Source organism: Gorilla gorilla, chromosome 5, assembly GCF_029281585.2.
Source record: "Gorilla gorilla gorilla isolate KB3781 chromosome 5, NHGRI_mGorGor1-v2.1_pri, whole genome shotgun sequence".
Taxonomy (NCBI): Eukaryota; Metazoa; Chordata; class Mammalia; order Primates; family Hominidae; genus Gorilla; species Gorilla gorilla.
The window spans coordinates 47,205,727-47,230,250 of record NC_073229.2 but is presented as its reverse complement, the minus strand read 5'-3'; the positions used below and the strand labels follow the sequence as shown (position 1 = coordinate 47,230,250).

Below are 24,524 nucleotides of genomic sequence, written 5' to 3'. Positions count from 1 at the left end.
AAGTTGTTTCAATTTGCTCTGTGATGGTTAATGGTGTTAAACATCTTATCATGTGCTTTATTGGTCCTTACATGTCTTTTATTCAAATTATTTTTCATTTTTTTAACTGTGTTGTCTTATTAAAACTGTAGTCATATCTTATAATAATATAAGTACTATAATAAGTATTTATGGTAATACTTTGAGATTATGCAAGTATCTTTTTCTCATTATAGTTTTGCCTACTAATTTTAGCATCCACAAATGAGTTTTGACTGTAACAATTACTATTGGGCTGTTTGCCTAATGATAACTTTCATCATTTCTCCTATGTTTGTTATTTTGAATTTTGTAAGAGCTGTCCCTCTCCTCCTATTCGTTTACTGTTTATTTTCTTTATTCATATCCAGTAATGACTCCTGGATGTTTATTTTATTCTTTCTTCATTATTCTCATTATTTACTTTGCTGTTTACATTTTCCCAGACTTGGCTATGGGGAAATCCTTTAACGTGATTACTGTGAGTTTTTTGATGTGTCCTCATTTTTTTTTAAATGACTTCTTTAGTTTCTGGCATCATACAGTATTCCAGGGTTATCTTGTATGTTCTCTTTCCTCTCTCTGGGATCAACCATCTCTCCAAGGACTCCTGGTTCTTTTTACCAGAAAATCGTATACAGTTGACCCTTGAACAATGCGTGGGTTAGAGGTGCTGACCCCCTCATACATTTGGAAATCCATGAATAACTTTTGACTCCCCTAAACCTTAACTACTAATAAACTACTGTTAACCAGAAGCCTTACTGATCATATACACAGTTGACTGACACATATTTTGTATGTTGTATGTATTATATACTGTATTCTTACAATAACGTGAGCCAGAGAAAAGAAAATGTTATTAAGAAAATTATAAGGAAGAGAAAATACACTGACAGTACAATACCGTATTTATCAATTATGTAAGTTTGTGTCATCTGTTAAGAGATGAAACATCAGTCAGAAATGGCAGGAAACTGCAGCAGCAGACCTCAATCTATAGCACATATCAAGCAATTCAACTTTTTCCTGTAATGTTATGGCTTTTCTCTGTCTCCGGGGAAAACTTCCAGCATCACTATATGGGTCTCGTGGTGTTATTCAGGCTTTATGGAATTGCACTAAACACAATTAAAAATACACAAGATCCTGGGCGCGGTGGCTCACACCTGTAATCCCAGCACTTTGGGAGGCCGAGGGGGGGTGGATCACTTGAAGTCAGGAGTTCAAGACCAGCCTGGCCGTCTTGAACCAAAGAACGTTTCTACTAAAAATACAAAAATTAGCCAGGCGTGGTGGTGCATGCCTCTAATCCCAGCTACTTGGGAGGCTGAGGCAGGATAATCACTTGAACCCGGGAGGCAGAGGTTGCAGTGAGCTGAGATCGTGCCACTGCACTCCAGCCTGGATGGCAGAGCAAAACTCTGTAATAAACAAACAAACAAAACAAAAACAGAACAACCTCAAGAACCGTGAGACATCACTTTTTCCTAAAGAGAAGACGAACTGCTTACGTGGGAATGATTAGTATTACATGACATTTTAATCCCATACTCCCAACACTTGAGCTCACCCAATAGTAACAGGAGGTGGCTACATGATTATTATAGTAGGACAGAATGTACTATGACTAATTTTATGCAGTTATGATTTAATACTGTATTTTATGATTGTTTATAAGTATTTGTGTGTGAGTTTTAATAAATTTTAACTTTTTATAATAGATTTGTGTATATTTTATAGTAAATGATAAAATATGCTAGTATCTACGTATGTTTTATGCATTTATGATATGCCTAATAGTTTCTTAATTATTTTGATGTTTCTAAGCTATGAAGTTTGCAAGTTTTTTCAAATTGTCACAAAGGTACAAAATTTTCCAGTATATTTACTGAAAAAAATCTACATTGAATGGACCCATGCAGTTCAAACCCTTGTTGTTCAAGGGTCAACGATATTGTATTTTTCAGTTCCAGCATTTCCGTTTGGCTTTTTAAAATGGCAGTTTCTACATCTGTCTCCTAAAATTCATCATTTCTTTACCCATTGTATAAATCTTTCCCTGTGGATTCTTTAAAATACTATAGTGATTTTAAAGTCTCCATCTGATAATTCTAACATTTGGGTGGCGTTTGGGTTTGTTTTTATTGAGGATTTAAAACTGTTTGTCTAATATTTCTGTTTCTTCACATGATTGGTGATTTCCTGTTTTACACTTCATGATGTGAGTAATATGTTACAGAGATTCCGTATTCTATTACCTTTATCTATTTCGTGTTCTATTATCTTTCTCTGAAGCGTATTGAATCTTGTTTAATAAGCAGATATATTACCCACTTATCACTTTGAACTTCTGAAAAACTGGCTTTACATTTTGCTGGAATGGATCATTGCAGTTTTTTCTTGGTTCTAGGGTGAACTCCTTAAGCCTTGGTTGTCATTTTGACTTCTAAGATCTGGTCCTTTTAGGGTTTCAGTTAAAGCCACACTATTTTCAGGCGTCTGTTAATGGTAGCAGAGCCTAATCCTAAGTGAAATCCGAAATCCCCAGCTGACAGAAGAAAGTACCAAATAACTTGCATGAGAAGTAGGAGGCAGAGCCTGGATTCACTCCAAGATGGCCTGACTGCTACAAAGTGGAAATGTGCCATTGGTCAACACATCATCCTGCACTTATGCCTGCATTAGTTATTCCAGTTGCTTTGTCAGGTTGGACAATTTTTGCACATTGACATCAGTCCCAAGTACCAGGCTCAGCAATTGTCTCAGAATTACTTTCTTTTTTTTCATTAGGTTTGGTCTCTGATTTTAGCTAATTATAAATTTCTTTGCTTTCAGATATATTATGGGCTATATTATCAATGTTTCTAAGTTTTGCAGTATGTAAAAGATTAGTGGAAAATAAATTTTGGGGAGTAGGGAAGGCACAGAATCACAATAGTTAACCTACTATAGCCACCAACTTTTCATGGCCCTTTGCCTGTCAACTAGTGATGAGCACTGACACTGGTTCCCATTGGTGCATAGCTTATAGCCAGCTCCATTCTGAGCTGATGACTATATAAAAGATATACTATCCCTTCCCATACTATCTGCCTATCTGAATGTGTAAAACATGCACAGTTGCAAAACTAAAAAATAACAACAATAATAAGATAAGACATATAATGAATGGTCCACCTCTCATTCCTGCTCCTCAGGCAACTTGCAGAGTCAGTGTCTCCTCACAGAGATGTTGTATGCACATTTTAGCATATGTGCATATTTTCTTCCTTTCTAAATAACAAAATATTATACATATATTTTGCAACTTGGCTTTTAAATTTAATTCAACTGTATACACCAGCATTTATTTAGTTGTCTATTGATAAGTGTTGTTCCCATTTATTTCAGTTGCAGATAATTATTTCACATGAATATTCTTGTACATGGCTTATTTCACACATATATAAGTGTACTAGTAGGGCCAGGCATGGTGGCTCATACCTGTAATGCCAGCACTTTGGGAGGCGGAGGCAGGTGGATCACCTGAGGTCAGGAGTTCGAGACCAGCCTGGCCAGCATGCTGAAACCCCATCTCTACTAAAAATAAAAATAATAAATAAATAAATAACAGCCAGGCATGGTGGTACATGACTGCAATCCCAGCTGCTCAGAAGGCTGAGGGAGGAGAATCGCTTGAACCCAGGAGGCAGAGGTTGCAGTGAGCCGAGATCGCACCATTGCACTCCAGGCTGGGAGGCAAGAGTGATACTCCTTAAAAAAAAAAAAAAGGGGTACTAATAGGATAAGTTCCTAGAAGCAGAATTGCTGAGCTAGAGGATATGAACATGAAAAATTTTAAATTATATTTTTATTATAATCTTTGATACTACAGATAAATAAATGTAACCCATATAGAATAGTATAATGTAACACTATAAAGCATAATAGTAGCATAATGGTTTTTACATTTTTATAACAGTCTTATTGCTTACATATGTAGTTCTAGATACTATATTCAGTTTTGCTTATGTTTAGTTTTCTTTGGAACATTTGTTTTAGATATTATTACTTTACCTTTAATAAAGTGAATATACAGTATGTCTCTCAAGTAATAAATTGCTTTAACAAACATTAAGTTCTCTTGGTTAAACTTCAGATTCTGAATATGGCAAGATGAAATAATATCAGGGCTTCTAATGCCCTCTTACTTCCTGTTGAAAATCTCCTTCAAGTAGCTTATATCAGCATTTAGATTGGGCTTCATTTTTGTTAAAAAGCAGACATATCCTGAATTTCAAGTAGTTCCTCTTTTTCTCTGTCTCACTATGTAGTTTTGCTTGCTTTTGAGATTTATGGAGAGTATCATACTTTATGTAGTCTTACTCATCTTGCTTTTGTTAGATGTAGTGAACTCCAAGATTCTCTTCAAAGAATCAGTATGTCAGCATATTCATCTCTCTCATTCTTTGATTCTCCATTTGAAAGTTGAGCTTCCGGGTTCTCTTCACCCTCTTGCCTCTAGTTTCAGTAAACAACTTTCCTGTCAGTTCTAATCAGTAGTTCATATCTGTTCCCCTGGTCACCTGCTCCATCCGGAGTCACCCTTGGCCACCTGCTTTGACTTGAACCATCCTGAGTCACCTGTTCTGTAACCACCCTTCCCACCAAACTACCCACCCTGCCACTCTGGCTCATACCCCTGCTCTCTTTAAAATAGCCAATCGGAATTAGCTTAGATTGTGTGGTCCAAACCTAGCCAATAGGGGAATGACACAGCAGTAGGGGCTACCTGCCTCAGGAATAAGAACTCCTTCCCCTCCCTTGTCCAGGTGTGCTCTTGCCGTTACTCCATCCGCGAGTCACACCCTTCTATAGAAGTAAAAATTCCTTGCTGAGAAAATTAAATTTATGTCCGAGTGCTATTTCTTTGCGGCACCGTGGAATAAGCATTTGTTTCTAACACTTTTTTCACTCAGTAGGTTCTAGCACATTCATCCGTATTGTTGTTTGCAGGTATGATCCTTCTATTTATGCTGCTTATGATATTCTAAAATTTGGTTACCTATTTCCCTAATACTGATAGGCATTTGGTTGTCTTGGTTTGGTATGTCCATGTTAAATTTTGGTAGGTATTTTCAAACTGTTCTTCTTTGAGTGTAGACTTTTTTCCCAATCACCAATAAATGAGAATTCACAGTAGCTTTCTGGCTGAGTTTGGTTAGCATTTTTGAAGCAATATTCTAGATCTCAAAGCAGTTTAGAAACTCTTTCATGGACATTATTAAAGAGACTAGAAAGAGACATCTGTTCCAAGTAGGCTTCAATGGGGGCAGTGACAGACCCAAGAGCATCCCGTCAGCCAGGGCCACATTGGGACACTCGTAGATAACTGCAACAATTGTTTTATAACTTGGCAAGATCTCCATACCATCATCTTTTTACTTTTGTTACTGGAAAGGGATCCTGATCCAGCCCCCAAGAGAGCGTTATTGGATCTTGCACAAGAAAGAATTCAGGGTGAATCCATAGAGTAAACTGAAAGCAAGCGTATTAAGAAAGTAAAGGAAAAAAAGAATGGCTACTTTATAGGCAGAGCAGTCCTGAGGGCTGCTGGTTGACTATTTTTATGGTTATTTCTTGATTATATACTAAACAAGGGGTGGCTTATTCACGAGTTTTCCAGGAAAGAAGTGGGAAATTCCTGGAACTGAGGGTTCCTCCTCTTTTTAGACCATATAGAGTAACTTCTGGACATTGCCATGGCATCTGTAAACTGCCATGGCCCTGGTGGGAATATTTTTTAGCATGCTAATGTTTTATTTAGCATATAATGAGCAGTGAGAATGACCAGAGGTCACTTTCGTTGCCATCTTGGTTTTGGTGGGTTTTGGCTGGCTTCTTTACTGCTTTGTTTTATTTGCAAGGTCTTTATAACCTGTACTTTGTGCTGATCTCCTCTCTCATCATGTGACTTAGAATGCCTAACTTCCTGGGAATGCAGCCTAGTAGATGTCAGCCTTATTTTATCCAGCCCCTATTCAAGATGGAGTTGCTCTGGTTCAAACACCTCTGACACTTTAGCTGGTTTTCTGAATTTGTCAGAGGGGTAAATGATGTAGTTTGGATGTTTGTACTCTCCAGATCTCATGTTGAAATGTGACTCCCAGTGTTGGAAATGGGCCTACTGGGAGGTGTTTGGGTTGTGGCGGTAGATCCCTCATGAATGGCCTGGGGCTGTCATCATCGTAATGAATGAGTTCTCACTCCGTTAGCTCACATGAGAGCTGGTTGTTTAAAAGAGCCTGGCATTTTTCCCACTGTCTCTTACCTCCCTCTCTTGCCATGTGACACGCCTGCTCTCCTTCACCTTCCACCATGAGTAAAAGCTTCTTGAGGCCTCACCAGAAGCAGATGCTGGTGCCATACTTCTTGTATAGTTGGCAGAACTATGAATCAATTAAACTTTTTTTCCTTATAAATTACCCAGCCTCAATTATTCCTTTATAGTATGCAAAAGAGACTAATACAGCAAGTGAAAAGAGATCTGTCTCTGAAAGAACTTATTGTGACATAGAGAGAGACAGAAAAAAGTCAGATTGACACTGGGTAAGAAGCAAGGAGGTCAGGTCCCAAGATGAAGTCCTGCCTGTGGTCAGCAAAGGGGCACCAAGGTGTCTGGGACAGTCCTGGCCCTGGCTTTGGGCAGGGAGGGAATTTCCCATAGGAAGGAAAGAGTAAAGAGAGAGAGAGAGGTCAGAGTCCAGGTTTGTTGTTCATATGTTTTCTTGAAAGGGCACCATTTCCCAGAATCCAGGTCATCTCTGGGCAGGGAATCCCCTGAATTAGTTTTTTCTGAGAGTATATTAGATTTGCCCTCACAGTAACCCCATGCTGGAAATACCCAACTCCAGTAGCACTTTTCTCCCTGCCTTTTCCCACTGAAATAACATAATAATATAGGAAGAATACAAGGACTATAGAAATACAGATTAGTGTTTGAACCCTTGCTTACCAGCTACTACTAATATGACTGTGGATGAGGTAGCTTCTTACTTATTAACGGGGGTACTAATACAGGTGGTTCCTTACAATGATTCCATTTATGATTTTTTATTTAATAGTGATGCCAAAGCAATACATACTCAGTAGAAACCTACTTCAAGTTCCCATAAAATCATCTGCTTTTCACTTTCAGTACAGTATTTAATAACTTAAATGAGATATTTCACACTTCAGTAGTAAATACACTTTTTGTTAGATAATTTTGTCCAACTGTATGCTAATGTAAGTGTTCTGAGCATGTTTAAGGCAGGTTAGGTTAAGCTATGATGTTTGGTGGGTTAGGTGTATTAAATGCATTTCTGATTTTGGATATTTTCAGTGTACAGTGGGTTTACAGGGATGTAACCCCATCATAAGTGAAGGAGCACCTGTACTTACTTCATTAAAATGCTGAAACAGTAAATAAGGTAACATTTAATAATATGTTGTGCAGTTCTTGAAATTTAAGTACTCACTTAATATTACTTTTCCTTTTTTGTTATTTACTTACTTTTCATTCATTTTTTAATTCATTTGTGCATTTAGTAAACATTTATAAATTATTTCCTGTGCCTGACAGCATGCTGGAACAGCGCTAAAGATACAAGTTAATTAAGACACAATCACGACCCCCAAGATTCCTACTCTTTTCTAAAGATTACAGACAAGCAGACGATGCTATTGTTGAAGAAACATGCTCTGAGAGGCATTTGAAGGAAGTGTAGAGGATAGAAGATGGACACATAACCCAGGATGGGGAGGAAAAGAGTTAGGGAAGGCTTTTTGATGAAGATGCTGTTTACACCGTGTGTTCTTATAAATTCATGGTGGTGGGGATAGAGTTGGAGGAAAAGGCATGCTCAGTGGCATGGAGATGGCAGAGAGATTGGGGTGTTCAAGGATATGCCGGGAATTCAAGGAACGAGAATTCCCATAGACACAGACACAGCTAGACATAGAGATCTGCAGCTTAGGTTTGGGCTGTGGGTATAGATCCAGGTGGCTTCAACAGACAAAGATCTTTCCTGAGAAAAGGGAAAAGTTTTCAACACAGAAAGACCATCCCATGTTTGGAATGAGGTTTGCAAATAGATTGCTTGAGGGGAGAAGTACGTGATCAGAAAGCATTCTTTGTCTATTAACTCCTGCCCAGCAAAAGTGAAAGAAAATTCATGGGAGCATGCAAGAACAAAGGGCACAGCAAAGCTGGACAAACACAGCAATCCAGGCAGGGGATTTCCAACTCAACTCTGGTATATAAGCTGCACGCAAAGTCCTTTTTCTGTCTCTGGTTTCTGGCCCCTTGTCTGCAGAGATGGCTCCCAATGCTTCCTGCCTCTGTGTAAGTTGGGATTTGATAAAGGGGATGGGGAAAGGAAAAGCACTTTCAAGAGTTGGGGAGAGATCTTAGAAACGGGGGCTGGGCAGTACTCAGGGCTCCGGGTGGCTGGGGCAGGCATCCTTCAGGAGAAGAGGCTGGCATTGACATTTGCAGAATGGGAAGAGGGATTGTCTGAAGAGAAGCTGGTTATCTGGCTTCTGTGTTCTTTTTTAAATAAAACATTGGACTAGCTACTCTTAGGGATAAATGGTAGAAGAAAAAGTGGGGGTGAGCTTTGTGTTCCACAGGGCTGGTGAGATTTGAAATTATGGTAACATTTTTTAGGGTTCTTAAACTTAATCTTCCCTCTCCTCTCAAAGGAGAGCTTCACAAAACTCATTCATCTGAAGTTGTTAATGATCTAACACATTACATTATATAAGAAAATATGCACTACGGCGAGAACCTGGAATTAAGGCAATGCTTAACACAGATCTTCCAGTGAAGAAATGTCTGCAATATCTAGATTGGGAAAATATTTCTGAATGGAGTATGAGGGAGGTCTTCTCAGGCTTTCAAGTGGCCATTAGGGGTGAGTTTTCCCATCTTTTAGGATTTTCCAGCTATTGAAGTAAGACTTAGATATAGTCCCTACCTTCTGTGAGTGAGGCCCTAGTCTTATCAAAGGAGATCACATTCTATATTAGTGTTACCAGGGGGTCTTTGCTCCCAGAGCTCTCACGATGGTGGTGGGCTGCTTCCAAAATGGCCGCAGGCCGCTTCCAAGATGGTGGCAAGCCTCGTGTTCTCTGACCTGGGGTTCTTGGCCTCATGGATTCCAAGGAATGGAATCTTGGGCCATGTGGTGGTTGTTACAGCTCTATTAGAAGCCATGGGTCACGGAAGAGAACCGTGGACCCAGTGACTAGTGTTCAGCTCGATTAGGATGAACCCGGGCACTTAGCCGTGCAGAACAGTGGTAAGCCTTTAGCCCAGTCAGGAGCGGCAATGGGCGCCTCACTGGTTCAGAAGCACAGCGGACACCCTGCCGGATCCGGAGGGATGGAAGTCAGCTGCGGGTCTGCGACGGTGGCAAACGGCAGTGGTGGATGGCAAGCGAAAGCTCAGCTCAAGCCGTAAGAAACATGAACCAGAAGAGTGCAGTTGCAAGATTTAGTAGAGTGAAGACAGAGCTCCCATACAAAGGGAGGGGACCCGAAGAGGGTAGCGTTGCTGGCTCGAATGCCTGTGTTTATATCCCGATCATTGTCCCTCCCTCTGTGATCTCGGGCAATAGATGATTGGCTATATCTTTACCTCCTGTTTTTGCCTAATTAGCATTTTAGTGAGCTCTCTTTACTACCTGATTGGTCAGGTGTGAGCTAAGTTGCAAGCCCCGTGTTTAAAGGTGGATGCAGTCACCTCCCCAGCTAGGCTTAGGGATTCTTAGTCGGCCTAGGAAATCCAGCTAGTCCTGTCTGTCATTAGATAAAAATAAAAACACAAGAAATATAAATTAACAAGAAACACTGAACATAGTGTCACGGTAGTATGTGAGTTATTATTATAAAGCAGTGGGATATTTGAAAAGAAACTAACAGTTCAGTGATTATGTGTGCTACCCAGGATTTCCTTCCGAAGTATTGACAGAGGGTATCCTATGGCTATGAGTATCTTCATGAGGCTGTCATGTTTTGGAAATTCTCTTTGAGAGTTGTTTTTAGAGTCTGATGTACATCTTTTGAAGCCTCGTATTTACTTGTTGACATTTGACAAACTTTATCTGGATAGGAGAGGCAGGTAAATAAGGTGGAAAATCACTAATTACATTTTGAGATGGATAAAGGTATGTTTTTTACATCCATTGAAATGCACAGAAAAACGAAATGTAAAGACTGTCAACTAAAAAAAATCACACAATTCATAAATTTAGAAGGGGAGTTTATTTCCTATGAAAGGTTATAGTCTGCAAGGTAGCCATTCTGACAGGCTGGGAAGTTTTGCTTCTGATTGAAAACCAAAAGCAAGCACTTTGCAGGAGGAACGGTGACATAGGAATTTATGCTGAAGGGGTTTGCTAAGTATACATATCCAATAGGTTATAGCAGAGGCAATGAATATTCATGAAGGGGGTCCTAATGCATGCATATTGAATAAGCTTGCATGTTACATACCACCCATGGTCACTCTGAAGTGGAGACTTAACATTTAATTGCATTACAGTTAGGCCTTATACATGAAAAGGTGAAGCAGGGACACAAAGGCATTCAAATGCGCAGCTTCTGTAAACTAGCCAGAACCAGTCCATGGTCAGTGGTCTCTTATCAGGAGAAAATTACCAAAATAAGTCTTTTGTCCAATTAAAACTGTAGTTATGGCTTGTGGAACACGGGGTCAGTTAGCCTGTGTTCCCCAACACAGGGTGAGCTGTAATTGTTTTAATATTGTTCCTGTCAAGGCCAGTGCTTGTTTAGCTGCTAGAGAAAAAAGAAAAAACTTTGTGGCAGAACATAGTTTATTCTTTAAGCGTAAGGGATACATGACTTAACTCTTGCCTGTTATAGCCCTCGGTCTTGTTTATAATTTGCTATCTTATTGCCACAAAGAATCCATTCTCTCAGTCTTATAATCTCTAAATTTGCTGGTCAGTTGTGTCTAAACTGCAAAAGGGAGAAGATACAATGAGGCATATCCAACCTCCTGTTCCATCATGACTGAAATGTTTTGTTTATTTATATTTTTGAGACAGAGTCTCACTCTGTTGCCCTGGCTGGAGTGCAGTAGTGCCATCTCCGCTCACTGCAACCTCTGCCTCCTGGATTCAAATGATTCTCCTGCCTCAGCCTCCTGAGTAGCTGGGATTACAGGGACTCGCCACCACGTCTGGCTAATTTTTGTATTTTTAGTAGAGACGGAGTTTCACCAAGTTGACTCCCAGCCTCAATTGATCAGCCTGCCTCAGCTTCCCAAAGTTCTGGGATTACAGGTGTAAGCCACCACCCTTGGCCCAATGACTAAGTTTTTAAAGTTTCTCTAGGGTCCCCCTGAGCAAAAGAGCGTCCGTTCAGTTGGTTGGGGGCTCAGGATTTTATTTTCCATTCTCAAGATCGAAAAAAAGGTGTGATTATAAAGGAATGGGACAAATTATCTTATTTGTGTTGTAACTTGGTAATTCCAAAAAAGAAGTTCCAAGAAAGAGAGGGACACTGTCTACTGAATAGGAGCTAGAGGACCAGATAGATAGTGGAAGAGGGGGAGCCATTGTGGTGGGGAGTAGAAGTGTAAGGGAGGCAGGCATCCTAGGTAACTGTCTTGTGGCTTTCACTTCCCAGGTGCATGTCCGTTCCGAGGAATGGGATTTAATGACCTTTGATGCCAACCCAGATGACAGCGTGAAAAAAATCAAAGAACATGTCCGGTCTAAGACCAAGGTTCCTGTGCAGGACCAGGTTCTTTTGCTGGGCTCCAAGATCTTAAAGCCACGGAGAAGCCTCTCATCTTATGGCATTGACAAAGAGAAGACCATCCACCTTACCCTGAAAGTGGTGAAGCCCAGTGACGAGGAGCTGCCCTTGTTTCTTGTGGAGTCAGTTGATGAGGGAAAGAGGCACCTCCTCCAGGTGCGAAGGTCCAGCTCAGTGGCACAAGTGAAAGCAATGATCAAGACTAAGACGGGTATAATCCCTGAGACCCAGATTGTGACTTGCAATGGAAAGAGACTGGAAGATGGGAAGATAATGGCAGATTACGGCATCAGAAAGGGCAACTTACTCTTCCTGGCATCTTATTGTATTGGAGGTTGACCACCCTGGGGATGGGGTGTTGGCAGGGGTCAAAAAGCTTATTTCTTTTAATCTCTTACTCAACGAACACATCTTCTGATGATTTCCCAAAATTAATGAGAATGAGATGAGTAGAGTAAGATTTGGGTGGGATGGGTAGGATGAAGAATATTGCCCAACTCTATGTTTCTTTGATTCTAACACAATTAATTAAGTGACATGATTTTTAATAATGTATTACTGAGACTAGTAAATAAATTTTTAAGGCAAAATAGAGCATTCAAAGCCAGCTTGGAATGTAATTCTGTCTTGATACCTTGTTATTTATGCAAAAACTCCTATCTCCTTTCCTTTACGACAAGAGAGTAAGTTTTAGGTTGGGATCCATGTTCTACTGATTTCTGTATTTCTGTCTTTGTTAAGTCCAGTGCTTTATTTATATCACTCAATAATGGTTGAACCAAATTGAATTTCTACTTATAGAGCATAGTGAAATGATATTTTATAAAATGAATTAGTTGCTCTGACATGATCACAATGAAATTACTAAACATTTTAGAAACTAAATTAAACTCCTTCCCCCCTCTTCTCCTTTAAAGCTATTTGTATGAAATGAAGTCTGGCACCATGCCCCCTTTTATTCTCTATGTCCCACACCCAACTAAAATAGTTATTATTTCTGGGGATGATGGTGGGCAAGGAAAGGTATTTTCCACAGGGATCTAGCGATTCTGTTTAACTAGTGGGGATTCCTAGGGGCAGATGGACATTGGGAGCGAACAAACTTTCTAAAGCTGGAGGACTGTGGACCACCCTCTCTCCTACCTGCCTTAGGGTCTAGCAGGTCTTCTCCAGGATGAGGGCGCCAGTCTAGGTGAGGGTGGGTGAGGAGCTGGCTTCTGGGTTGACCTCAATATTCTGCTCAGGTTCTGCTGATTGAGCATTTTCCTCTCTTCTTTTTTTCATGAGGAGATCCCTGTTCCTGTCTTGAGAACTTGAGTCCCTTCCTCCATCTTCCTCCCTCCATTTACTCCTCTCTCTGACTCTCTCTCTTGCTCTCTCTCTCATGACTCACTACTGATCACTTGTGAGTTTTTTTCACGGCCTGAGACATGCCCGCCTTCTTCCACACTCATCCTAGTTCCTTGTTTCTTTAAAACTTGCTCAAGAACCAACTCCTGCAGGGGGGTTTCCAGTCTTAACCCCACTCAGCAAAATTCACCACCATTTATGGGCTTTCCTCATCACATTTATGGGTGAAATGCCCCGGGGAGGGCACTGGTCATCTGGCCAGGTCTGCACTAAGTTGGACTGATTTCTGAGAAGAGAGTCCATGGTCGCTTTTTCTGGATGTACCCTCTCTTGCAGGGTAGGGACTATGATTTTCTTGTCAATTTGAGACTTCTGATTGCAGAGACCAAGAGGTCTTCCATGGTCTTCCATCAGATAGGGAGGAAGCTAAAGGCGAGCATCACGTCCATCATTTTCCCTGCGCGTGGAGTTGTGAGGGGTAGGTTTTCCTTCCCTAAACCTGAGTATATAGAGGATTTAGGGATTTTCCCTCAAGAACTAAACATTTCCGCACGGGAGGAAAACATATCCCCCATTGGACTCCTTAGGACAAATCTTGCAGATTATCATACAAAAATGAACAGCCTGAAGGCTAAACTGACTCACTAATGGGTATTTCCATCCTTGGGTTCTGGCTTAATACTTTCTCCGCTCCCCAACTACTCACTGCCCAGCCTGGCCTCTCCCCAGACTCCGCAGCAGCCTCCTCGCTGCCCCCTTCACTTTCTTATTCCTGAGGGTGTAGATGAGCGGGTTGAGAGCAGGTGTGACCACGATGTAGAAGAGCGATACGAACTTGCCCCGTGCCTTTGTAGCGCTGCGCGGGCTGCAGGTAGGTGTAGATGGCCGAGCCGTAGAACAGGCAGACGGCTGTCAGGTGGGACCCACACGTGCCCACCGCCCTCCTGCGGCCTCCGCTGAACCGCATGCAACAGACAGCTCGGGCCACGGCACCGCAGGAGGCCAGGATGACGGCAAACGGCAGCAGCAGGATGACCACGCGGGCGGCGAACATCTGGTTCTCTGTAGTGTCTCCGTCGCCTCCGCAGGCCAGCTTGAGCAACGCCGGAAGCTCACAGATGAAGTGGTCCAGCAGGCGGGGCGCGCACAGCGGCCGCTCAGCCAAGAGCGCGGTTTGCGCAACCGAGTTGGTGAGGCCGCTTAGCCAGGAGGCGCTGGCCAGCGTGCGACACAGGCGCGGGGAGACGAGCCCCGCGTAGCGCAGCGGGCGGCACACTGCGGCCGCGCGGTCCACAGCCATCACCGCCAGGAGGACGCACTCGGCCGAACCCAGAGCCAGCGATGCGCACAGCTGGGCCGTGCAGTGGCTGCGCGGCAGCCAGAGCGCTGGTCCGCGCAGGTTGGCCAGCAGCGGCGGCACCACGCTAGTGGTGAAGCCCGCGTCTACCAAGGCCAGGTGGCAGAGGAAGTAGTACACGGGCGTGTGTAGGCGCGGGTCGCACACCGCCAGCAGCACCAGCGCCGAGTTGCCAGTCAAGGTCAGGAGGTAGCACAGGAGGACAAGGGCGAAGAGGACCGGCTGCAGGGAAGGCCAGTCGGAGAAACCCAGCAGGAGAAAGCGCTCCTCTGCGCTGTAGTTGGCCTAAAGGAGGAAAACTCCCAGAATGTTTGGAAGGTCGAAATAAAAAAGGGTGACTACCCCTTATAAGCAAAGGGAAAACCTTGGAGTGTGGGGCTGGGCTGGGAGAAGGAATGGAATCATATACAAGGTAGTTTGTGGATTGTAATCCCATTTACAGATGAGATTACTTAAAAATAAACTCCGTAAGAATAAGAGCAACACTCCAAGCTTGGCCTGGCCAACACTCGGTAGGCAGAATGATCACCTCCGTTGTTTCAGGTACTCTGTGTTTATTTATGCAACAGTTCATGTAAAATGGAGACGAGGCCAGAAGAATCCTTGAGTAGACAGAGCCAGTCGGGCCTCCTAAGTGACCTTAACCTTGCTTGATTTGCAAGCGTGTCTGAAACTTTATTTGTGGTATTTCTTGTAAATGCCTATGTTAAAGAAACACAGAACTTAAGCTCAACCAATCAGAAGCAGCCAACAAAAACGTAATTAGTAACTAGGACTTCCTCATGGGATAGACCAAATAAGGCAACTGTATAACTGTGTAACTGTATAACCGTAACCAATGAAACATTATCTTTGCTTTTATCTATTTGTCCTAAAAAGCTTCCTCCTCATGTTCTCTCTGGGGAGCTCCCTAGCCACTTCTGGCTTGGAGCTGCCCAATTCATGGATCACTGCTCAAATAAACTCTTAAATATTTTATTGGGCCTTAGTTTACTTTCTAACACAACCCATTATACGGCTGATTACTGATTTTTAATTTGTTGTGAATAGAGACTAATCCCAACTTCCATGCCCCTCCCACTGAGGGGAGATCAGCACACGTATACTAGCCTTTAAATCAGGAATCAGTTGGTAGAAAAAAAGAACACTTTCTGGTAGACTAGAATATCAGGACATCTTGGTTTTACCTACATAGCTCCCTTTAGCCAGTTATATGATATGGGGAAATCTTCGTTTCCCTCTGTCTCAATTTTTTCATATGTAAATCAAGGAGTTTGAACTAGATGACATCTAAGTTTCCTGTCCCAACTCCTTGGCTTTACTATCAAATATTAATCCAAAAATAAAATAAAAAGAGAACCCCAGGGAACAAAAGGAACCTCATTCTCCAAGGGTCTTGTTGAACCAAGTGTCTTAATGGTACAGAAACATATGGGTTATGTAATGGATGAAAGTTTATGTGATGGACAGAAATCTTTCTGTTGCATGACTCCTGACATAAATTATTATATAGATAACTTATTTTTCACATCATATTCACTGCTGTAAATTACAAAATCACAATAACCTAATTTTTCATTTTTCAGAGGGAAAAAACACTGCTCCCTATCAAAACATCCTGTTTGATTTTATGTTTCACTCATTTTATCCTCACTGGGCAGAACAAGCATTAACGTCATAATTAAGAACCAGGGCTCAGCAGCCAGACTGCCTGGGTTTGAGTCCTGGCTCTGCCATTTTCTAGCTGAAAAACCTTGGGTATGTTACTTAGCCTCTCTCTGCCTCAGTTTCCTCATATGAAAATAGAAATATGTTAAGTGGGCTAAATATGAAAAGCTGTTAGAACAAGGCCTGGCACATAGCAGTTGTTAACTATTGTCATCCTTTAATAAATGCTAACTATCGTCATATCTGTTTCCCAGATTAAGAAACAGGTTTTTAAGGGGTTCTTATGCTAGGCAGTGATATAACTGCTATGAACATTTACATCTCTTTTCATTTACTAACTCTAATCTTAACTCACTTGAAAATTAGGCAATAGCCTTATTTTATAGAGTATGTTAGGAGAGTAATTGAAGTTAAATTACTTGCCCAAGGCCACATCATTTGTAAATGCTTAATAGGTTTTCCACTTATATTTGACTAACTTCGAGGTCCTTCCTGTTTGATCAGCCAGGATCCACTGTGCTAGAGACTGTGGAGCATGAAAGGACATGCAAAGTCTTACCTATATTTATAGATCATTTTATAATTTGGGGTCATATCAGAGATGAATAAAGTAGGAGAGGTGACATTCAGGCTTACAGACCAATGGTGGCTAGAGATGTTGAGTTACAAAAGGTCAAATTCTTTAATGCGGTGATTACACGGACACACAACAGTTTAGCCAGGCAAGCTCTAAACCATTCCTCTTCAAATATGCCACACCATGAAAACAGGCACACAATAATAAAACTGCACAGATAACATTCTTGTTACATGTATGCACAAATTCCCCAAAACATAGGCATGTGTGCACCTGTACACATAAACCCATCATCTCCCTCACACATCTAGAAGACAAATCTGTTGTGAAATATATAATATAATGTGTCATCAAACTTCACTTGGTATTTCAGAATGTGGCTCTCGGCACAAGACCATTTTGTTGTAGGGCACTGTAATACCCAACTTACCTTCATGACTAATCTTTGGCACTAATGTTTACACCTTGAGTTTCCAGATGATAGGTTGGTCTCTTGCTCCTGCTCTGGATTCTCTGGATTTGAAATGGAGTTGGGAGTATTTAATAAAAGATGCAATTGCATAGCTGTGTTGATTTCTGGAATGGGTGCCTGAGATCAGAGCCAGGTATTTCAGGAAGAAGACGAGGGGTGGGTGTCATTGTGCTTGTAAATAGAGGAATAAAAAGAACGGGTAAGAAAGAACCTACATTTGTGAAATTTCAGGATCTAGGCAGAGGTGGTGATGTCTGTTCCTGGAGAACCTTGTAATGGGGTACAGACCAGACAAGGACCTGGGCCTTGTGCTGGTAGCAAATCAGCATTAGCTGGAGGTGGTAGCAAATATCCCTCCTGGATCTAAAGGACACAGAGAGAAGGAGGAAGCATGCTGATGAGTGCTCTCACTAGAGAAAAAACAGGGGACTCAACGTTCCCTGTTATTTAGAAGAGAGGATGGAGCTCTGGGGAATAGATGTCCCACTCCTATCATTAGTACTTTGCATGAAGGTGTCCGGAGAGGAGTCCCCAAGAGTGGGGAAGAGGAAATTCTGGAGGGAAAGTCCCTTTAGGGTAGTGTGTCTCTGGCAGTGTATGAAGGCCAAAGGCAGCGTAATTCCCTCTCATTAACATTTCTACTATTCAATTGGAACTGGTTTAGAATTTCATTCTCTGATGGAATGACCTTAAGCTAATTGTTTAACTTCAGTGACTCTCAATGTCATCATCTGTAAAACAAGGAAAATAACCCTTTCTGTCAGGAATTTTGTAGATTTGTTGAAGTCATTCTTAGTTTTGAATGTAGCTTTGACTGTTATGTCATCAGCTTTGCTCCAAAGCCCACCTCCCCACTTGTGGCTGTCATCATTCTCTTTCCCTTTGCTCCTCCTTCGTCCTTGAAGATTTTTGTCCCTGATCCCCTCTCACTCTCTCCAGTACTGTGATGATTCTTGGTGAATTCAGTATCCTCATAGATTATCTTTCTATACTTTCCTCTCAGTTTCTTCCTCAGTGAGAGGTCTGCAAATTCATTGTGGCCCCTCATGCCCCTTGTATCTTCAGTTCTCTGTCAAGCTTAGACTGTCTCGTCAATCACTATTACTCCTTTGCATACCTCAATGTTCCTGCCCTTTTCACTTGTTACACTCTTTCAGCTAAATTGCTTTCCTATTTAAATCCAACTATAATCCTACTCTCTCCCTATATTTGTTCAGCTGACTGTGGCTGAAGGAAAGCCAATAGCCACACTGAGAGGTTTCACTTTATATTCATGACCACTACTTTAAGAGGAAGGGGCTAATGTCATTGATAATCATATTTTCCTAGTCCACTCACTTTCCCCTCTCCTACGTAACTCATGCATACTTTCTGGTCTCTCCTCAAATCCCCAGTACTCCTCTCTCTCAAATAATATCATCTTTCTCAGATAAAAATTTTACTTCATTTTTTACTGAAAAATGTAAAGCAATAAAAAGAGAAGTTCTTACTAACCCATCTGTTCACCTACTTGCATCTGTGCTCACATATAGGACTCCACCTTTTCTTCTGATACTGCTAGGAATATACTATTTTGCATCTGTCTGATGCCAGTACCCCCACTTGCCCACTATATTCCATCCCTTTCCACTTATTCAGGGACATTACTCTAATCTTTCCCCTCTTTCCTGTAATGTAATTTGTCCTTCCAGTGGACCATCCCCATCAATACATAAACATACTTTGATTTCACTCATCAGAAAATAATCTTCTCTTGACTTCACTTCCCCCTAGCTACCATCCAAGTCCTTGAATTCTCTTTTGGGTTGGCTCCAACAAGGTTTCTGCACTGGAAACCTTTCATCGAAGGTCACAAACTGACCTCCACATTGATATAGTAGTTTTCAATCCTCATGTTACTTGACCTGTTAGAAGATTTTCAATAGAGTGGACTTAACTTTCCTTTTTGGAACATGCCTTTCACTTCTGCTATGGACTGAATTGTGTCCCCCCCAAAATTCATATGTTGAAAATCTAATCCTCAATGTGATGGTATTTGAAATGGGCATTTTAGGAGGTAATTATAGTTAAATGAGGTCACAAAGGTGAGGGCCAAATAGGATTAGTTTCCTTATAAAAGAGGAAAGGCCACGTGAGGAGGCAGCAAGTAGGGAGTTGTCTGCAAGCCAGGAGGAGAGCCATCACCAGGAACAAAATCAGCCAGCATCTTGATCTTGAACTTCCCAGCCTCCAGAACTGTGAGAAATCAACTTCTGTTGTTGAAGCCACAAAGTTTATGGTATTTTGTTATGTCAGTCTGAGCTGACTGACAGCTTCAAATCACCAAATTCTCCCAGCTGCTCCTTCTGAATCTCCTTTATTGGTTTCTCCTCCTCTCCCTGCTGTGCCTAGGGTTCAGTCCTCTTTCCTTTTTTACATGCACTTCCCTCATCCAGTCTTATGACATTGTACACCATCTATATGCTGATGACTCCTAAATTTATATTTCCAGGCTGGATTTTTCTCCTAACCTCCAGATTCCTATGTCCAACTGTCTACCCACCAGCAGCTTTTGGTATCTAATACACATCTCAGATTTAACATGCCATAAACTGAGCTCCTTACTACCCACCCTCTCCCCCACAATGTGCTTCTTCTGTAGCCTTTCTCATCTCCTGTAATGAAAATCCATTCTTCTAGTTTCTCAGACAAAAATCTTGTGATACTGACTCTTCTTCATCTCACTCACATATAATCTACCCACAAATTCTATTGGCTCTACCTTCAAAAATATGTTGTGAAACTGATAAGTCGTTATCACTGTTAGGACCACCACTCTGGTCTGTCCTTGTCAACATCTCTTGCTTGGATGATTGAAGTAATCCTCTGGTTCTTCCCTTAACCTTTAGTATATTCTCAACATGGAAGCCAGAGTAACCCATTTATAACAACTCAGATCATACCACTTCTTATCTCAAAATCTTTCAGCAGTTTCCATGTTACTCAGAAAGAAAAAGCCTAGTCACAAGATCTAAAGATCAGTGCCCTCCACCTCAGTACTACTGACGATTTTGACTGGATCATCCTTTGTTGGGGGTGCTGTCCTGTGCATTGTAGGATGTTTAGCACCATCTCGGGGCTCTACCCACTAGGTGATAGTAGTGCCTCCTCTCTAATTGTGACAATCAAAACCAGCTCCAGACATTGCCAAATGTCCCAGTGGGAGGCCTAATTATCCACGGTGAGAACTGCTGCTTGACTTAATCAGAAAAAATAAACCTCCTGCAGCTAGCTTGGTGTCTGCCTAAACAGCCTCCTAGTTTTGTGCTTGAAACCCAGGGCCCTGGTGGCATAGGCACCAGAGGGAATCTCCTGGTCTATAGGTTTCGAAGACGTGAGGAAAGCGCAGTATCTGTGCCAGAGTGCACCGTTCCTCCCCACACAGTCCCTCAAGGCTTCGGCTTCCCTTGGCTAGGAGAGGGAGTTCCTCGACCTCTTGTGCTCCCCGGGTGAGGCGATGCCCCACCCTGCTTTGGCACACCCTCCATGGGCTGCACCCGCTGTCCAACCAGTCCCAATAAGATGAACTGGGTACCTTAGTTGGAAATGCAGAAATCATCCACCTTCTGGGTCAATCTTGCTGGGAGGTGCAGACCAGAGCTATTCCTATTCCACCATCTTGCCAGCCTCCTCCCCTGGTATCTAGCTGTAATTTTGTATCCATGAACCAATCTCTTCCTATACTTCCCTCTCTCCTCCCTTTGATCCTTCCTGTGCTCTAATAATCAAAATTCCTCTCTCTATTTCTAATGAGCTCAACATTTTTTAGCTTCCATATGTGAGTGAGAACACACAGTCTTTATCTTTCTGTGCCTGCTTATTTCAGTTAACATGGTGTCTTCCAGGTTCATCCATGTTGACATGAATGACAGGATTTCTTTTTTTTTTCATGTCTCTGCCATTTAAAGGGGGTGTTTAATATATTTACATTTAATGTAATTACTGATAGTATAGGATTTTGATCTGTCATTTTGCTACTTATTTTCTTTATATCGTGTTTTTTATTGCTCTATTCCATTATTACTACCTTTGTATGTTAAACAAATTTTGTTAGTGTTTTACTTAATTCTCCTTGTTGTTTCTTTTACTATACTTTTTGAGGTATTTTTTAAATATTGCCCTGGATCTTGCAATTAATAATTTATAACAATTTAGTCAGATTAATAGCAATTTAATTTCAATAGCACACAAAACCTTTGCTTCCATACAGCTCCATTCTCTTCTGCTTCTTTGTGTTTTTATTGCCATACAAATTACATCTTTATACATTGTAGGCTTATCAATACAGATTTATAATTATTTCATTATGTATTTGTCTTTTGAATCATATGAGAGAGGAAATCGCAAACAAATTGCATTTATACTGTCTTTTATATTTACCCATGTAGTTACCTTTACTGGAGTTCTTCATTTCTTCATGCGGATTCGAGTTGCTATGTAGTGTCCTTTCATGTCAACCTGCAAGACTGCTTTTATAATTTCCCATAAGACAGGTCTGGTAATTACAGCTTCTCTCAGTTTTCAAAATCTGAGAATGTTTAATTTCTAGTTCATTTATGAAGAATAGTTTTGCAGGCTTTAGAATTGTTCATTGACAGTATTTTACTTTTGCTACTTTGAATATGTCATCCCATTGCCTCCTGACTCTGTAATTTTTCATGAGAAATTAGTTCTTATTCTTACTGAGAATCTCTTGTACATGATAAGTCGCTTCCCTCTTTTTGCCCTCAAGATTCTTTCTTTGTTTCTTGGCAGTTTGATTATAATGTTTCTATGTGTGAATCTCTTTGAATTTATTTTATCTAAGTTTGTTGAGCTTTGTGAAAGTGTAGATTAACATTTTTTCATTGAATTTGGAGTTTTTCAGCTAGTATTTCTTTAAATATTCCTTCTGTTCCTTTTATTCTATCCTCTCCTGAAAATTCTCGTTTATGTGTTTTGGTACACGGGATTGTGTCCCACAGGTCTCTGAAACTCTGTTCATTCTTCTTCTTTTTAATTCATGTTCCTCATACTGGATAATTTCCCCACCTATCTTTAAATTTACTGATTCTTTCTTCTGCCTTCTCAAATCTGTTATTGAGGCTATCTAGTGAAGTTTTTATTTCTATGATTTTATTTATCAATTACTGAATTTTATTTGTTTCTTTTTTAACATTCCATCTCATTATTGATGTTTTGTATTTGGTGAGATATCATTCTCATGCTTTCCTTTAGTTCTTTTGACATGGTTTCCTTTAGTTCTTTGAACGTGTTTAAAATTGTTCATCTAATATGTTCACCTAGTATGTCCAATGTCTGGTATATGCAGTCTACAAGAGGCAGTTTTGATTTTAAAATGAATAGGTTAAAAAAAGAGGGTGGAAAAAAGTATACCATGTAGAAAACTATGATGAAAGAGCTGAGACAGCTCTACTAATATTGGACAAAGTAGACCTTGAGAAAAACAGCATTACTAGAAATAAAGAGGCATATTCTATAATGATAAAATTTCAATTTATCAGGAGGATATGAGGATTATAAACATACACACAATTAGCAACACATCCCCCAAATACATAAAACATGAAAATGACAGAATTGAAGGGATAAATAAACAAATCATTAAAAATAGTTGAAGATTTCAACACTCCATTATCAATCATTGATGGAACAACTAGATAGAAAATCAGCAAGGATACAGAGGCTGAAACATTATCAACCAACTTGACCTACTTGACAACAACAAATGAATTATACATGCTTTTGAAACATACATGGAACATTCTCCAGGATAGACTAGATGGGAGGGCACAAATTATCTATAAATTAAAAAAAAAATTGAACTAATACAATATATGTATTCCAACCACAATGGAATTGAATGAGTAATCACCAACAGTTGGAAACTTCAGGAATCCACAAATAACAGGTGAAAGAAAAAAAACACAGGGGAAATTAAAAAGAATTATGCATGAAATGAAATGAAACCATAACATGTCAACATTTATGAGATGGAGATAAACCAGTGCTTAGAGGAAAATCTGTAGCTGTAAATGCCTACATTGGAAAAGAAAAATACCTCTAATCAGTAATTCAACTTTCTATGGTAAGAAGCAAGGAAAAGAAGAGAAAACTAACCCCAAAGCAAGCAGAAGAAAGGAAATAATAAAGAAGAGAGCAAGAGTAGATGGAATAGAAAATAAAACACTATAGAGAAAAGTAATGAAACCAAAAGTTGAATCATGGAAAATAACAACACAATTGACAAACCTTTAGCTAGACTTACCAAGAAAAAAAATTGCCTCAAATTCCTAAAATCAGAAATGAAATTGGGCACATCACTACCAACTTTATAGAAATTTAAAGGATTATAAAGAAATCCTATGAACAACTTTATCCTAACATATTAGACACCTTCGATGAAATGGATAAATTTCTAGAAAAACTAATTACCAAAATTGACTCAAGAGGAAATAGAAAATCTGTATAAGCCTACAAGAAGTAAAGACATTAAAACTGTCATTGCATATCTTCCCACAGAAAAGGCCCAGGCCCAGATGTCTCCACTGGTGAATTCTACCAAACATTTAAAGAAAAAAATAATACAATTCTATACAAACTCTTCCAAAATATAGATCAGAAAGGATCACTTCCCAACACATTGCATAGGAATGATGGAAATGTTGTAAAATCATGTTCTAGTGAGTATGTACTTTTATACATGAGGAAGTTAAGAGACACAGAGCCCCATTTGTGATCCTTTGGGAGTGTGAGAAGCACATATTTCCTACACCCATGTTCCCATTTGGAAGGGCTTCTCTGACCAGCATCAGCCACAAGTGACTTTGCTGAGTGGGGCATCCAGAAGAAGGGGCTGAATGTGGCATTTGAAGGCCTTTTCCTCCTTTCTCCTTGGAATCTGACTGTCTGCATGGAGGAATCATACTCCTGGGTTCCCTCCATTAAGTGATAAGCTTCAGGAGACAGGTGTTGACCATGGGTGCCTGTGCCTATTACTTTGAGGAGTAAATTCAATTCCTGGAGAGAATAACATATAAGCAAGTGCTTTGGGGTCACAAACTGCTTCCCAGGTCATTAGGGGAGGGGGGAATAAAGATGCTATGTTGTTGGGCATTGTTTTGACTTCTCAATTTATCTCTCAGTTGATTCAGAGAGATGTAATGAAAATGAACTAATTGACTTATTGATTGATCGAAATTAGTGCAACAAGGAGACATGTCTTTTCTTGC

General features: G+C 40.6%; 2 protein-coding genes across 2 annotated transcripts; one reads left to right on the top strand and one right to left on the bottom strand.

The window, feature by feature from the left end:
* The first annotated feature begins 8,318 nt into the window (after positions 1–8,318).
* On the top strand, positions 8,319–12,432 carry UBD (ubiquitin D). The gene is made up of 2 exons (XM_004043531.4): positions 8,319–8,386; positions 11,698–12,432. Exons 1-2 carry the CDS (start codon positions 8,360–8,362, stop codon positions 12,166–12,168), a joined length of 498 nt encoding a protein of 165 aa, XP_004043579.2. The 5' UTR covers positions 8,319–8,359; the 3' UTR covers positions 12,169–12,432.
* Positions 10,290–17,661, bottom strand: OR2I1 (olfactory receptor family 2 subfamily I member 1). Its single transcript, XM_004043536.4, has 2 exons — positions 17,212–17,661; positions 10,290–14,821 (listed from the first exon to the last, which is right to left on the bottom strand). Exons 1-2 carry the CDS (start codon positions 17,215–17,217, stop codon positions 13,946–13,948), a joined length of 882 nt encoding a protein of 293 aa, XP_004043584.2. The 5' UTR covers positions 17,218–17,661; the 3' UTR covers positions 10,290–13,945.
* Between the last annotated feature and the right edge of the window lie 6,863 nt (positions 17,662–24,524).

What these genes read in the sequence shown, in the direction of transcription:
- UBD (XM_004043531.4), top strand. Translation starts at nt 8,360, where the DNA reads ATGGCTCCCAATGCTTCCTGCCTCTGT. An exon ending in CCAATGCTTCCTGCCTCTGT is followed by an intron (nt 8,387 to 11,697) that starts GTAAGTTGGGAT and finishes TTCACTTCCCAG; the next exon opens with GTGCATGTCCGTTCCGAGGA.